General features: G+C 38.5%; 2 protein-coding genes across 2 annotated transcripts in view; both read left to right on the plus strand.

The window, feature by feature from the left end:
* Positions 1-8361, plus strand: part of LOC148910334 (uncharacterized) — a 32707-nt gene extending 24346 nt beyond the window's left edge. Inside the window, exon 4 of the mRNA XM_089031715.1 lies at positions 4984-8361. Within this exon, the coding sequence (XP_088887841.1) occupies positions 4984-7080 (2097 nt within the window). The 3' untranslated portion in view covers positions 7081-8361. The remainder of the gene's footprint in view (positions 1-4983) is intronic.
* Positions 8362-10544: 2183 nt separating this feature from the next.
* LOC116290172 (uncharacterized) lies at positions 10545-15318 on the plus strand. Its single transcript, XM_089031717.1, has 9 exons — positions 10545-10605; positions 10954-11028; positions 11207-11299; positions 11530-12736; positions 13189-13342; positions 14235-14295; positions 14574-14638; positions 14735-14831; positions 15065-15318. Exons 2-9 carry the CDS (start codon positions 10974-10976, stop codon positions 15082-15084), a joined length of 1752 nt encoding a protein of 583 aa, XP_088887843.1. The 5' UTR covers positions 10545-10605; positions 10954-10973; the 3' UTR covers positions 15085-15318.
* The last annotated feature ends 767 nt before the right edge of the window (positions 15319-16085 follow it).

A 16085-nucleotide genomic window follows, 5' to 3' on the forward strand; every position in this document is an offset into this window, starting at 1 on the left:
ATCAAACGCGCGATTACAAAATCACACGACCACGTAGCGGGAGTGTGATTTGTAATTGCAAGTTTGATTTCAGACCAAAATTGCACTCCACTCAGTTCAATTACCACTTAATCATATCCTTTTTGTAATCATACACAAGAAAAAGGCACAATAAAGAGTGCAGAATAATCAGTTTAATGTAGTAGAAGAACTAAATGTAAACAAAAAAAAAATCTAAAATAACTTTTTTTTTTGATTTTTTTGTTTTATTTTATTGTTAAAAAATTTGTTTTCTTTAGAATGCGATTAAGAGCTCCTAAGGTTGCGATTTGGGAATTAACCACACTCCTTTGAACCAATCAGATTGCAGGATTTGGTAGTGATTACAAAAAGGATGTGATTAATTAATTAATTAAAATTAATTGTTTTTAATTAAAACTATATCAACTAAAAATGATAAATATAGAATAAACTAATGAAGGAATCAATTTTTTAATCAATATCCTTTTTTTAATCACTACCAAATCCTGCAATCTGATTGGTTCAAAGGAGTGTGATAAATTCCCAAATCTCATCCTTAGGAACTCTTAATCGCATCCTAAAAAACATCTAAAAAAAACAATAAAATAAAACAAAATAAAACACAAAAAAAATCAAAAAAAAAAGTTTTTTAAATTTTTTTTTTTTTTTTTTTTGCTGCATTTTATAGCAGGAAAAACCTGATTGATTTACTTCTTCTTCTGCATAAAATTGATTATTCTGTACTCTTTATCACGTCTTTTTCTCGTGTATGGTCTGAAATCAAACTTGCAATTACGAATCGCACTCCAGCTATGCGGTCGTGCAATTTTGTAATCTCTCGTTTGATTTCAGACCAAATTGCACTCCACTCAGTTCAATTACCATCAATTGTATCATCACTCTATAATCCATATAAGCAACTATTGTGTTATTTTCAAATTCTATTTCTGGTCCAAATTAAAGATACATTCTTTGATTAATTGTTTTGAGGGAAAACTATGACTTATGGAATCAGTGTAGTTTAGTTTGGGATGATATAATTAATCTTCAATAGGATTACATGTCTCTCCAATTTGGAAATAATTGAATTCAAAAAATTCCTATGCCTATCGCATTGGTCTCTTCCAATTTTTTTCTCTCCATAGATTTTTTCTCATCCAATTATTTCCAAATTGGACAGCATGTAGTCCTATTTCCTATACTAATTAATGGATGAATGAATGAATAATAAGGGAAGGGAGGGAGGGATGGATGAATGGATGGATGGATGGATGGATGGATGGATGGATGGATGGATGGATGGATGGATGGATGGATGGATGGATGGATGGATGGATGGATGGATGGATGGAATGATGGATGGATGGATGGATGGATGGATGGAGGGGTGGGTGGGTGGGTGGATGGGTGGATGGATGGATGGATGGATGGATAATAAGGGAAGGGAGGGAGGGATGGATGAATGGATGGATGGATGGATGGATGGATGGATGGATGGATGGATGGATGGATGGGTGGATGGAATGGATGGATGGATGGATGGATGGATGGAGGGGTGGGTGGCTGGGTGGATGGATGGATGAATGAATGAATAATAAGGGGAGGGAGGGAGGGATGGATGAATGGATGGATGGATGGATGGATGGATGGATGGATGGATGGATGGATGAATGGATGAATGGATGGATGGATGGATGGAATGGATGGGTGGATGGAGGGGTGGGTGGGTGGATGGATGGATGGGTGGATGGAGGGGTGGGTGGGTGGATGGATGGATGGAATGGATGGATGGAATGGATGGATGGATGGATGGATGGAATGGGTGGATGGATGGAATGGATGGATGGATGGATGGATGGGTGGATGGGTGGATGGATGGATGGGTGGATAATAATAATAATAATAATCTTTATTTAAGCACGGTAACTCTATCAATATCAAGATAAAAAAGTTAATGTTGCTCTACCTAGAGGCCGTAAAAACTGTATTAAGAAATGATAATTATGTAAAATATACAAATGCTACACTGATACAATAAATATACGATTGAAATAAGATAATAGGTTAATTAGATATATTTCGTAGAACTAAAACGATTAAATATTAGTTGTCGACAGTGCAAAACCTATAGCTTTTTATTTTCTTTTTAAATACTTTTAAGGATCGTTCTTCTTTTAATGACTGAGGCAGAGAATTCCAAAGCCAGGCTCCAGTAAAAGCAAAACTATTTCTGAAATAGTCAGTTCTGGCTTTTGGAATTTGTAAATTTTTAGAAGAACGCCTTAAGTTGTAAGATTGAGTACCAATCTGGCTGGAAAACATATCTTTTAAATAAGATGGGACGATATCATTAACGATTTTAAACATTATAATGGCCTTTTGTTGCAGTCTTTGTTCATTTAAAGGTATCCATTTGAGTTCATTAAAAATTTGACTCGTTCGTACGCTTAAATACGGTGCGCCAGTAATTATACGGGCTGCACGGTTTTGTAGTTTTTGTAACTTGCTAGTTAAAGTTTCGTCGATACTGTCCCAAACTAAACAGCAATAGTTAAAGTAAGGCTCAATTATGTTCTTATAGATTTTGATTAGATAGGGCCTACTTAAAATTGGCTTAATTTTCTTTAACGTGCTTAGGTTACATGCAATCTTCTTTTTAATGTGCTCAACATGAGAACGCCAAGTCAGATTTTCATCAATATAGACGCCGAGACATTTTGTTTCTTTAGATCGTTTTAACGCGGTGCCGTCTATAGTCAGACAAAAGTCTGTGTTATCTAAAGTAGAAATTCTTTGACGAGAACCAATTAACATAAATTCTGACTTTACAGCATTCAAAGTGAGTTTGTTGGCACAGAGCCAAGAAGCTACATGTTCTAAGTCGATATCCATTTGATTATTCAGGTTATTAATTCCACAGTCAGAAAATGATAAAGTCGTATCATCAGCATAAAGCCTAGTTGTACTATAGTCGAGGCAACGCCGTAGATCATTAATGTAGATTAAAAAGAGAACTGGGCCCAAAATTGTCCCCTGAGGTATACCAAAAGAGATGGGACGGGCTTCGGAAAGTACTCCATTGATTGAACACTGTTGCGATCTGCCAGTCAAATATGACTGAAACCATTGTCGGACTGTGGCGTTAAACCCATAATATTCTAGTTTTGCTAACAATATACTATGATTAACGGTGTCAAATGCCTTCTTAAGGTCTAAAAATATCGCACCATTGATCATTTTCCTGTCTATATTGAAGTACCATTCATTTGTTAGATCTAAAAGCGCAGTTAAAGTTGAGTGATAAGGTCTAAAGCCCGACTGATGGGTATCTAGTAAATTATGTTCGTCAACATATGAAATCAGCTGCTCACAGATTAGTTTTTCAAAAAGGCGGGAGATAGCAGAAGTAACTGAAATAGGTCTATAGTTGCCTGGGTCATCTTGTTCACCAGATTTAAAAATGGGGGTGACTTTAGCCACTTTCCATTCCGACGGAAAAATATTTGTTTTAATCAAAAGGTTAAAAAGGGTAGTTAATGAATTACAGATATGAGGAGCTGCTGCTTTTAGAATAATATTTGGAATTTTATCAAGACCAGTTGCTTTAGCAGTATTAATACCTTGCAGAAGCTCAAGTACTCTAGAGGAATCGATCAAGCGAAAAGTAAACACATGGTCTACTTTTTTAACATAATCAGCGAAATTTACATTACTGGCACGTTTAGAATTTATTTCTGAAGCTAATTTACCGGCAATTTCTGTGAAATAAGTGTTAAGGACATTTGCTACATCCTTTGGATTAGTAACAGTATTTTGCACAGTCTGCCTAATTTCGCTGATTTCAACATTTTGTGATCTCTTGCCCCTGAGATTATTTATTGTCTTCCAAGTTTTCTTGGTGTCACGAGAGTGTTTTTCAATTTGATCTTGATAAAATTTCCTTTTCGTCTTAGTAACTAATTGATTAACAAAATTCCTCATCTTTCTATACTTAGACCAGTCTTCTGGGTCATTAGCCTTCGTGGCCTTTTTCTTTAGGAAGTCCCTGTTATGCATTTCCTGTTTAACATTAGCATTTATCCAGGGAGAGGGTTTGTTGCGCACTTTTATCAACCTAGTGGGAGCGTGCTTATCAATAGTTTTTAAGAAGATTTTTTTCCAGCTTGCCCATGCTTCGTCCACGTTTTTTAGTTGGTCGAAGAGTGGCCAAACAGTGTTTTTAAGGTCATTTTCAAAGTCTTCACAGTCAAAATTTTTTAAATTTCTCGTTTCAATAATTTTAGGTCTTCCTCTTGGGATACCAATTTTCCTGATGGCGAAAGCCAAATAATGGTCACTAATAGATAGTGCATAAACTCCAGACTGAATAATATTATTCTTACAATTTGATATTACATGGTCGATTAAGGACTCTGTCTTTTTCGTGGGTGGATGGATGGATGGATGAATAGATGGATGAATGGATGGAGGGATGGATGAATGGATGGATGAATGGATGGGTGGATGGATGGATGGAGGGAGGGATGGATGAATGGATGGAAGAATGGATGGATGGATGGATGGATGGATGGAATGGATGGATGGGTGGATGGAATGGATGGATGGATGGATGGATGGATGGAGGGGTGGGTGGGTGGGTGGATGGGTGGATGGATGGATGGATGGATGGATAAGAGGAACAATCAAATACATACCTCTTTTACTTTCAAAGATGAAATGAAAGGAATCATATGACTGTTCACAGTGTAATCCTCTTCATTCCATTGTACTCCTCTGCAGTCCATTGTACTATTTTAAAAAAAGCGTCGAAGATGTCAACAAACCAAATAAATGTTCCTTTCGAATTGAGGCTTTAGACAAATTATTTTATCAAATTGTTAATGAAGAAAGAAAGGAAGGATGGAATTATTACTAATTTATTGAAAATCTTCCTTCAACACACGAGCAATTCCATGATTTTCCTATTTACTTTTCGTAACCTAGGCAACAGAGACCAACTACTCTCCAATACTGAGTCACTCCGTTCAAGTCACCTCACACAGCACAGCAACACAAACTGAAGATGGATCAGTCCAACCAACCACTTCAAGAAACACAAGCTGTGAAACTCAAGTCAGTTGGGTTGATGACAGTGTGTTGGAAGTCTGCCAGAATGCTGAAGACAGTGTTCCCTCATCTTTGACGCAGCTTCTCTCATCTGGTAACGTAGTTTATCGTGTTTCTGAAGCAGATAATGTTGATTTGGAACCTGTGCCTATTCTAGATAAATTAGAAGGGGTATCTCATGATAAGGAGGAAAATACGGAAGTAAGTGGAATGGTTGTTGTGCAAGAGAATGACAAAGATGGTGATGGTGTTGGTGTTGGGAAAAGAGACAGGGGGGAAAGAGAGTTTGTGTGTATCGTTTGTGGAAGAGTGTTTAAAGAAGAAAGGTTCCTCGTTCGCCATCTGGAAAATCACCAGAAGGAAATAGAAAGAGTTGAAAAGGAGGAACAACAACAAAGAAAGGAATATATTGATGGTGATGATGATGATGATGGCGGTGATGATGATGATGATGGAGATGATGATGATGATGATGGTGGTGGTGTTGGTGATGATGGCGGTGATGATGATGATGATGATGATGGCGGTGATGATGATGGTGATGATGATGATGGTGGTGATGATGGTGGTGGTGTTGGTGATGATGATGATGATGGCGGTGATGATGATGATGGTGGTGATGATGATGGTGATGATGATCTGAAAATGAACCAGAAAATAATAGAAAGGAAAGGAAAGGAAAAAAAGCAAAGAAATAAAGATAATAGTGATGATGGTGATGGTGATGATGATGATGGTGATGATGATGGGGATGACGATGATTATGATTATACAGAAAGTGTTTATGATGATGATACTGATGATGATGATGATGACGATGATAATGGTGGGGATGATGATTATGATAAAGAAGAATCCGAAAACATCGACACTCGTCAAAGCAACAAGGACCCAAGTTCTCTCAAAAGGAAACACAAAAAACAAAATAAGAAAAGCCTCTTGACGTGTGAGTACTGTGAAAAAACCTTTACAAATAAAGAATACTACGAAACGCACGTTAAAGCACACGTAAGACCAAAGCCTTTACAATGCAAGCACTGCGTAAAGATATTCAAAAATGAAAAAACTCTGGAAAATCACAACAAGAAGCACTTTGAAGAAGAAATGACCTGTTTCCTTTGCTCGAAGAATGTTCACAGCCGATATGAGTTGGAAACACACATCTTAACTCACCCGAAGCAAAAATCATTTAAATGTGATACATGTAACAAAGAACTTAAATATGTCCAGCAATTTGCGAAACACTTAGCCAGGCATGAAGAATTGAAGTGCGAAATTTGTTGCAAAGTGTTCCAAAACGAAAAACGACTCATAAACCATCGAAAAGCTCACAAAAAAACAAATTCGTCGGAGCAAGCACCGTCTGAAGTAGAATATAAGGAGTGTTTGTACTGTGACAAAGTTTGTAAGCCAAGTGAGTTCAAATCGCATCTCAGAACCCATGCGAAAAAGAGGATATCTCAGGGTCCCTTTAAGTGCATGTATTGTGGAAAGTTGAGCACCAGCCGTGCAAGTCATGACCGCCATTTAAGGACACATACCAAAGAAAAGCCATTTAAGTGTACTTTTGAGAACTGTGATAAAGCCTTTGCAGGAAAAGGAGACTTGAATGTTCACGTGCGCAGACATACGGGGGAGAAACCTTTCAAGTGTGATCGCTGTGGAAAGGCTTTCGTGAAAAAATGGAACCTTGACGAGCACCTTAGAACCCATACTGGAGCCAGACCCTACAAATGCGATTTCTGTGAAAAATCGTTTGGATTCAAGAACGTTTTAAAAGTTCATTTAGCGCAGCACACCGGGGAAAAACCTTTTAAGTGTCCAAATTGTGAGAACCAGTATGTCAAGGAGGTGTTACTCAAGATGCATTTGGTAACTCATTCCGGAGAAAAACCATTTAAATGCTTGCAGTGTGACAAAGCGTTTTTGTACAGTGGTGGGCTTAGAGAACACCTTCGTATGCATAAAAGATAATAAGATTATTAGAAACTGAACCTACAAATACAGTAAAACCCCGCGTGTAAGAACCTAAAATTTAAGAACCTATCAGGCTGTAATTTTCATTTTAAGCACCCTTCACATAAGAACCATTTCAGGCTGAAATCTCAAAGTAGGTTCTTAATTTTCAAATACAAAGTCAATCTGTTTTATTTTCTTGTAAATAATAAAATAAGGTACTCTGTATGTTAGAGTGCTTACACTGTGTCCATGAAATAGTACAGTTTTCGTATGACTGTGAAAAGCCCAGTGCCGTAAGCGTGAGGTGCCGTGACCGTGATGCTTTCTAGAATTTTAATTGGCTGATTTTTTTCACGCGCAATATGATTGGTCTAAAAGTGCCGTGATCTTGGCGTGACCGTGTCCGCGCCGTGTTTATGTCGTGTTCCGGGTATTTGATTGGATGGAGAGTAAATTCTCGTGCAATGTGATTTGTCTGGTGTATCCCTTGCTGTGTCACGACCGTGTTCGTGCCGTGAGCTTTTCACAGTCATACGAAAACTGCACTAAGATCGAAATAGTTACTACCACTACCTATCAGTTTTTATTTAGTACAGCTAGCATGAAAATGTGTGAATCATTTAATGTATAAAATGCCACGCCCACCAATACAATTACTCTTTTTATTACCAAAAATTAAGAACCCATTTAAGAACCTTGATTGCCTGATTTCAAGTTAAGCACCATTTATATAAGAACCTGTTCAGGCTGACTTGGAAAAATCTAGGCTCTTATGCGCGGGGTTTTACTGTAGTCTATCACAAATCCTTCCGCTTTGATTGGCCGAATCACTAGTGGACTATTAGTGATAGACCGCTAATAGCGAAACGAAGCGGTTTTGAAAACCAATGAATCGAATATATTATAACCTAATTTCATTATTATTTGTGTTTATTTATTTGACCTAGGCTATTAGAGTGAAGTCATTAAACCCCGTGAAATATGTATTAGACTAATACACACTAGTAGACCCTGATTCAATTGTTTTCTTTCGTGTCTATTTGACTAGAGTGAAGTCATTAAACCCGTGCAATAGATATTAGACTAATACACTTTAGTAGACCCTAATTCCATTGTTTTCTTTCGTGTCTATTTGAATATTACACGTTGACTAGTATTTTTTATTTCATAGATTAAATGCCTTCACTCTAAAAATATTACACCTCTAGCCCTCATCGTGTACGAGCTAGCCAATTGTTGTTTTTCAATCATTCCAAAGCGAATTTAATTACAAAAGACACAAGTAGCAATGTTAAATATGCTATACTTGATTTTTGCTGCCCCCCCTCTCCCTTTAGCATGATTTTTGCTGCCCCCCCTCTCCCTTAAGCGTGATTTTTGCTGACCCCCCTCTCCCTTAAGCATGATTTTTGCTGACCCCCCTCTCCCTTAAGCATGATTTTTGCTAACCCCCCTCTCCCTTAAGCATGATTTTTGCTGACCCCCCTCTCCCTTAAGCATGATGTTTGCTAACCCCCCTCTCCCTTAAGCATGATTTTTGCTGACCCCCCTCTCCCTTGAGCATGATTTTTGCTGCCCCCCTCTCCCTTAAGCGTGATTTTTGCTGACCCCCCTCTCCCTTAAGCATGATTTTTGCTGACCCCCCTCTCCCTTAAGCATGATGTTTGCTAACCCCCCTCTCCCTTAAGCATGATTTTTGCTGACCCCCCTCTCCCTTAAGCATGATTTTTGCTGACCCCCCTCTCCCTTAAGCATGATTTTTGCTGACCCCCCTCTCCCTTAAGCATGATTTTTTGCTAACCCCCCTCTCCCTTAAGCATGATTTTTGCTGACCCCCTTCTCCTTCAAGCATGATGTTTGCTGATTTTTGCTTAAACCCATGCATAAAAAATGCTAACCCACCCCCTGTTTGCACCAGGCCCCCCCCCCCCCCCCCCCGTGGATCAATGACCAGTTCCTAATGACGAATCTTTTGTTAAATTCCCCCAACGTGGCGGCCATGAAAACCATCAATAATAGATTATTCGGGCTGCGGGTCTAATCGCTAAATAGCAAGTATTAACCTAACTGCAAAGACGATTTTTCTGCGCATGCAACTAAGTGCATGGAACTAACAAAGTTTAAGTATTTTTCTTTCGGAAACTAAAAAAGAAGCATGTTCAAAACCAATTTTCACTTTTTCTCATCTTTGAGTTGAGAAATTGCGATTTTTAATTGACTCGCCCCAGTCTCCACTCGGAAAAGTGTCAGTTTTCGAATATTTTGAGATGTTTTTTCATGAGAAATCAAAAACGAGAATGGTGACTCCATCTTTATGTCCATCTTTATGTTCATAACATAATTAATGTCCATGCAAATTTTCAGGACAAAATTATTGGCAAAATTTCTTTCAGGGGAATTACCTTAAGCAGCAAATAGGAGTTTATTATAGAATGAAGGCATTTAACCCGTGAAATGAGTGAAGCATCTTCGAGATATCAAGGATTATACTTGCAATATGTTAATAAATGTGACCGCGTCAAAGAAGTCATTTGAGCTTGATTTGTTATTATTTGTAAATTGAAGCACTGCTTACTATGAGAAAACGGATTTGCAATAACCTTCAAATCCTATAGTCCTATAAAGCAATAGTAAGACGATGTTTTATACAGGGTATTTTACTGCCCCACAAATGTTTTGTATAATTTATAATGCCTCCTATGACATCATACTCATTATTAGTGAACTAGTACCAGTGATACGGTGTGCCACAGCCAATAGTATCTATATTGTACATCACGTGATCATGGTTCTATTAATATCATAAATATTACATATGGTACAGTTATTCGTTCTTCTATCTTTCTAGTACCAGTGATACGGTCAGCCACACAGCCAATAGTATCTATTGTACATCACGTGATCATGGTTCTATTAATATCATTAATATTACATATGGTACAGTTATTCGTTCTTCTATCTTACTAGTACCAGTGATACGGTCAGCCACACAGCCAATAGTATCTATTGTACATCACGTGATCATGGTTCTATTAATATTGCATATGGTACAGTTATTCGTTCTTCTATCTTACTAGTACCAGTGATACGGTCTACCACACAGCCAATAGTATCTATATTGTACATCACGTGATCATGGTTCTATTAATATAATTAATATTACATATGGTACAGTTATTCGTTCATCTATCTTACTAGTACCAGTGATACGGTCTGCCACACAGACAATATTATATATTGTACATCACGTGATCATGGTTCTATTAATATCATTAATATTACATATGGTACAGTTATTCGTTCATCTATCTTAGTAGTACCAGTGATACGGTCTGCCACAATGACAATATTAGAACCATGATCACGTGATGTACAATAGATACTATTGGCTGTGTGGCAGACCATATCACTGGTACTAGTAATATTCATTTAGTCTATTATTAATACCCTTACATACAAACACAGTATGCGGTAAGGGCTCACGCAAGCCTTTCAATCGTCTCGAGACACCAACCGTGGAGGAACATTCAACGTGTGTAGGTATAGTGGTAACAATGTACGCATGGGTAATACTAAAACTTAGGCGCCCGTGGGGTACTAACAAAAAATCTTTGAGGAGGCTGAAACCACTTCTTTTAACTTCCCTTTAAAACAGTCCCTATTTTTTCCGATCTTTTCTGCGTTTTTTTAACGAGATATTTGACTTAAAACTTGCGCATCTCAACTTGAAATATGCACGAATAGAAAAGAAAAATTGAAAACAAATCTTACTTTTAATTAGGTAAATTCATTTATTGGTTTAAAAAAAGTGCCAACATGAAAAACTCTGGTATTGGAAGAGAAATAATGACTACATTAGAAAGAAATGGTTTTTTTCTTTTCTTCAAGCAGTGTGTCGTTCGTTCAAAATGAAGACGGTTTTGCTTGTTTTGGTGTTTGCAGGATTCGTCGTCTATAACAAAGGTATCGATCTTCACATTCCAACGTTTCCTCAAAATCGTTTACATACAACATAAAATTTTTATTTTACTTGCGTGCTGTCCTTATTAGTAAATCAGCCTTACGTGTGAACGTTAAGCATTGCTCTTGATTCAATTGTATATAGTGTTTCCTTTTCCTTCACTGTATTCATGTATCGTAGGATCGAGAGAGCAAGATGATACAGAGGACGTTCGATTAAATAAAGATTTAAATCCAGAAAGCTCAGGAGAAAAAAGAACTACACCATATTCTTGTAAGTCATCTTTCTATCTACCAAGTGTCATGCGCTTAAAGTTATTCACGTGATACCTTTTCTGGCTCATTCATCGCAGCAGACACATGAAAGATCGCCAAGCTGCATCTGCGCATGCTCATTTATTTGTATGTAAATCAGTACCAAATGAAAAATGCACTATAACTGTTATACAGAATAAAGTGTTTGGACTCAAATACTTGTTAAATATTCAAATATTTTAAATCAAGATGACGCTGCCAAGCCCCTCATGACCCAACTGGAGAGTTCTGTCCAAAGATTCTATGGTGATGCAGCAAGACGAGCGAAAAAGATGTATTTAAAGCTGACCAAAGACTGGGAGAATCAACCCCTAAGGGAACGCACTGAAAGAACTGTAGCACTGAAAGCGGTGGCCGAAAACATCGACTTTATAAGTGACGCGTACCAAGGTACCACGCCTGCCATACTTGCTGTTCTAAATCTGTTGGACACGTTAAAACAATTGACATCATCGGATGGCCACATCGTTAGCTTACTAGCTATGTTCATTTCGAGTTTTATGAATCTATTGGGCGAGACTCGTTCTCCTTTTTCTATAAAAAATATTGTAACTACAGAGATTAAAAAAGTAACGATGAAGTACAGGGAAGACGACATCCAGATGAGCAACATTAAGGAAAGCGGCGAAACGTATTTACATTTTAAAACAATTCTCAACAGGGCAGGGAAAGATAATGACAAAATTAGTGTACATGATGCCAACAGCACACATACGTCTATTAGGAATATATTCGTGCATGGATTTCCAGTTATCGATAAACTGCGAAATAAGATGATACATTTGATTGATGGTAATAAGCCGTCAGACGCAAAGAAGTTTATGGCGTACTTTGAGTTATATACCAAACTCGAAACCGTTAGGCAGATGCTTCTCATCCATACGCTTTCCTTGGTTCCTGAACAGAGCAGTGCAATTGCGTTTATTCTATCGACACTTGACTTTTTGAAGACGAAAATGTCTCTGCCTTTTTTTAACGTTATCCGCAATCATACAATTGGAAGTAAATTCATGGCATACTACGATGGCCAGGTTTACAAAGTATCAAATGCCTACATGGCCATCCAGCTTGATTCACCGATGCCATACGATGATAGTTATCCTGGATTGAGGTGCATTGCAATGATCGCACCTCATCCTGTCCCTTGGAAATGGTTTAAGTTACCAGGGATGAAACATCCTTATTTCGCAAGGGGAGGCTTGTCTGATTGCAAGTGGAGAATCGTCTACCACGGACAAGATCTTTTCAGCATTATGAACAAGTTTGATTGTCCAAATGGGGATTGGTGCGACTCCCTGTTGTCTTTCGATGGCGGAGATCCTCCCATAGTTACCGTCGAGCCCAATGATCCAGTGCTTTGGGAACTCAAGTACAACATTCAACTACAGGCTTACGCGTAAGGAAAAGATCTTAATTCAATTAGTCTTTTAAGTGCACCAGCATCTAACTTGATATTTTCATTATTGATTGTACATGAAGTGTATATTTGAATGGTAAAATATTTTTATATGAATTGAGTAATGATGCATCTTGGAGATATAAAGTCCATACTTTCAATATGTTAATAAGTGTGATGTCATAGGAGGCAGTTTAGTTTATTTGTCATCTTTTGTAAATTGAAACCCTAAATAGACTCCTTGCAGCACGTCGGAATGCAGCTCAATTTGGAAGACATATCAATGGGTTTCCAATTCTCAGGAGATCGAAATTATTTTGTTTTGTTCTTCAATTTGAGGTGCTTTGACGTCACATGCAAGTAACCTTTCTAAAAACCCTGAGTACGACAATGATGTTTTATACCGGATGCTTTACTGTCTCATTAATGTTTTGTATATCAATAATACCCAGAATAAAGCCAAAACGCTTCTGTGACAATACGTGCGAGCGCTGCTCTGTGGCGTGGACCAATTTGGAAGTCCAGGAAACAACAAAGAACTATGTAGGGAGACTCGACTGTTCTGCACAACAGCTCAAGGTACCACAGTACTGGCAAATCTACAAGGTAATTCAGTAAAAATGATGAATAATGCATGATTATTATGCGTTTATTATGAAGATTGTGATAATGTTGGTGCTTGAGGTGTGGTGGAGGTGATGGGGGTGGTGGTGGTGATACAGATGGTGGTGATGGTGATAGAGATGGGGATGGTGATGGTGATGGTGATGATGGTGGTGGTGGTGATAGAGATGATGGTGATGGTGATAGAGATGGTGGTGATGGTGATAGAGATGGTGGTGATGGTGATAGAGATGGTGGTGGATGGTGATAGAGATGGTGGTGATGGTGATAGAGATGGTGGTGATGGTGATAGAGATGGTGGTGATGGTGATAGAGATGGTGGTGATGGTGATAGAGATGGTGGTGATGGTGATAGAGATGGTGGTGGTGGTGATAGAGATAGTGATGATGGTGATGGTGGTGGTGGTGATAGTGGTGATGGTGGTGATGGTGGTGATGGTGATGGTGGTGATGGTGATGGTGGTGATGGTGATAGAGATGGTGGTGATGGTGATAGAGATGGTGGTGATGGTGATAGAGATGGTGGTGATGGTGATAGAGATGGTGGTGATGGTGATAGAGATAGTGATGATGGTGATGGTGATAGGAATGGTGATGGTGATGATGGTGGTGGTGGTGATAGAGATGATGGTGGTGATAGAGATGGTGGTGATGGTAATGGTGGTGATGGTGATGGTGATAGAGATGGTGGTGATGGTGATAGAGATGGTGATGGTGGAGATGGTGATGGTGATGGTGATGATGATCGACTAGACCGATGAATACATAGTGGCGCTGACGATGAGACAAATGGTAATGACAATGAACATTCTTCTCGTATCATTCTTCTTTTCTTCGGTGCTAATTCATCATGTGGCATCTTCCTTACCAACAGGCACCTTCCTCCTTTGACATGGCTTCTGAAAGTGGTTCAGCTTCCACAAACCAGTCACAAGGTGATTTCTCTTTTACAGCACTTCTTCTTTGAGAAGGTTATGCCGCCAAGACTGGTTAAGCAAAATCATACAAATGTCATTCGAAATGCAAAGCATATTTCCAGCTCAAGAATTCACGGTTCTTTTTTTTCCACATCACGAAAAGAAGCACTGAAATTTCATAATTTCTCCACGTAGACCAATGTATGTATTACTGAAGAGCAAATCCCCTACACTGTATATTTACACTTCTTAGTAGTATAGTAGTGACATGTTAACTGTTTTCCTTGCTCGTGTAGAAAACCAAGAAGATAACAGTGGCTCAGGTGAAATTACTGAGTATCCTGTACTGAGCTCCGAAGAGGTATGTCATGGTCAGACCAATGGCTTTTATTTGCCAATTGAAGAGTGGTAAACAAACTTGCTATTTTAAATCTGACTACCTTAATATAACTGACAGAATAATGGAGGCACCAACTTCAGTGATGACAATGACAATGAAATCCTAATTGGTTCAAAACAAGAAAACAATGAACAAAGTGACCAGGATCCAACTGGTAAGTTAGCTGATCTGCTCAGAGTAGCAGTAGCAGTAGCAGTAGCAGTAGCAGTAGTAGCAGTAGCAGTAGCAGTAGCAGTAGCAGTAGCAGTAGCAGTAGCAGCAGCAGCAGCAGCAGCAGCGGCAGCGGCAGCAGCAGCGGCAGTGGCAGTAGCAGTAGCAGTAGCAGTAGCAGTAGTAAAGTGATGTTATTAAAAATACTTATACATCACAAAACATTTTTGTATTCAGATAATGAGATCGTGGACTAACAATACAGAGGCTTGCCATGACATGTCAATGGCCAACACTAATGAATATATCTTAAAGCACAAACGTCAGTTCACAGAATATCTTAATGATTGCTTCATTCATAACCTTGAGCCTGAGAGCAAGGTCAGCTTTATTACTGCTTAATCGTGTTAATAAAAATTAAGTTAATTGTGTTAATTACATCAAAGTTAAAGCTAAAATTAAGATGACTAAGAATGAAGTGCAATAAAATACAGTCCTCTGATGTTATAAAGACGCATTCTTTTACTATGAGATCGCGCGGGAAACTGTATTTGAAATCTTAGATAGGTATCACAAAAAATTATCAGTGTGGTGGAACCGGAATTTTAATTTCAAGAAGCTTTTTTACTTTCTTCTTCACGTTCTCCTTCTCCTTCTCCTAATTCTTCTCCTTTACCCTTCTCCTTCTCCTTCTCCTTCTCCTTCTCCTTCTCCTTCTCCTTCTCCTTCTCCTTCTCCTTCTCCTTCTCCTTCTCCTTCTCCTTCTCCTTCTCCTTCTCCTTCTCCTTCTCAGTAGTAGGGAAATGAGAGTTCACCAACATGCGGTGCCGGTGCCGTGCGGTGCTCGGCCCCAGATCCCTCACCCTACGAGGACGCTTATTGGCTAAGGCGACCAGGTATTGTTTGAGTGTTCGATCCTAGTCCCCTCCCCGGATATCCCGGTGCTCAACCCCAAACCCCAGTCATCCGGCCCAACGATTGGCTCGGGTTTCTACTATTGTGCACGACATCACCAAACCAGTGCGTGACACGATTCTTTTATTTGTTAACATGCTCTTATTATATGAATACATTCTTCAATTACGAATACATTCCTATCTTCGACTTATTATTATTATGTTGTTGTTTTTTCGTTGTTTTCTTTGTTGTTGTTGTTGTTTTTTAATAGCTTCATACTGTGAAGTAGATTCTCTATATGAGAATCAAGTGTCCCGAACACATAAAAATCAAATAACTGAACTAGAATGTGTTTGTGACG

The sequence above is a fragment of the Actinia tenebrosa genome, unplaced genomic scaffold (genome assembly GCF_029948245.1).
Source record: "Actinia tenebrosa isolate PJP-AT-01 unplaced genomic scaffold, QUT_ActTen_1.0 PGA_scaffold17__23_contigs__length_9995812, whole genome shotgun sequence".
NCBI lineage: Eukaryota > Metazoa > Cnidaria > Anthozoa > Actiniaria > Actiniidae > Actinia > Actinia tenebrosa.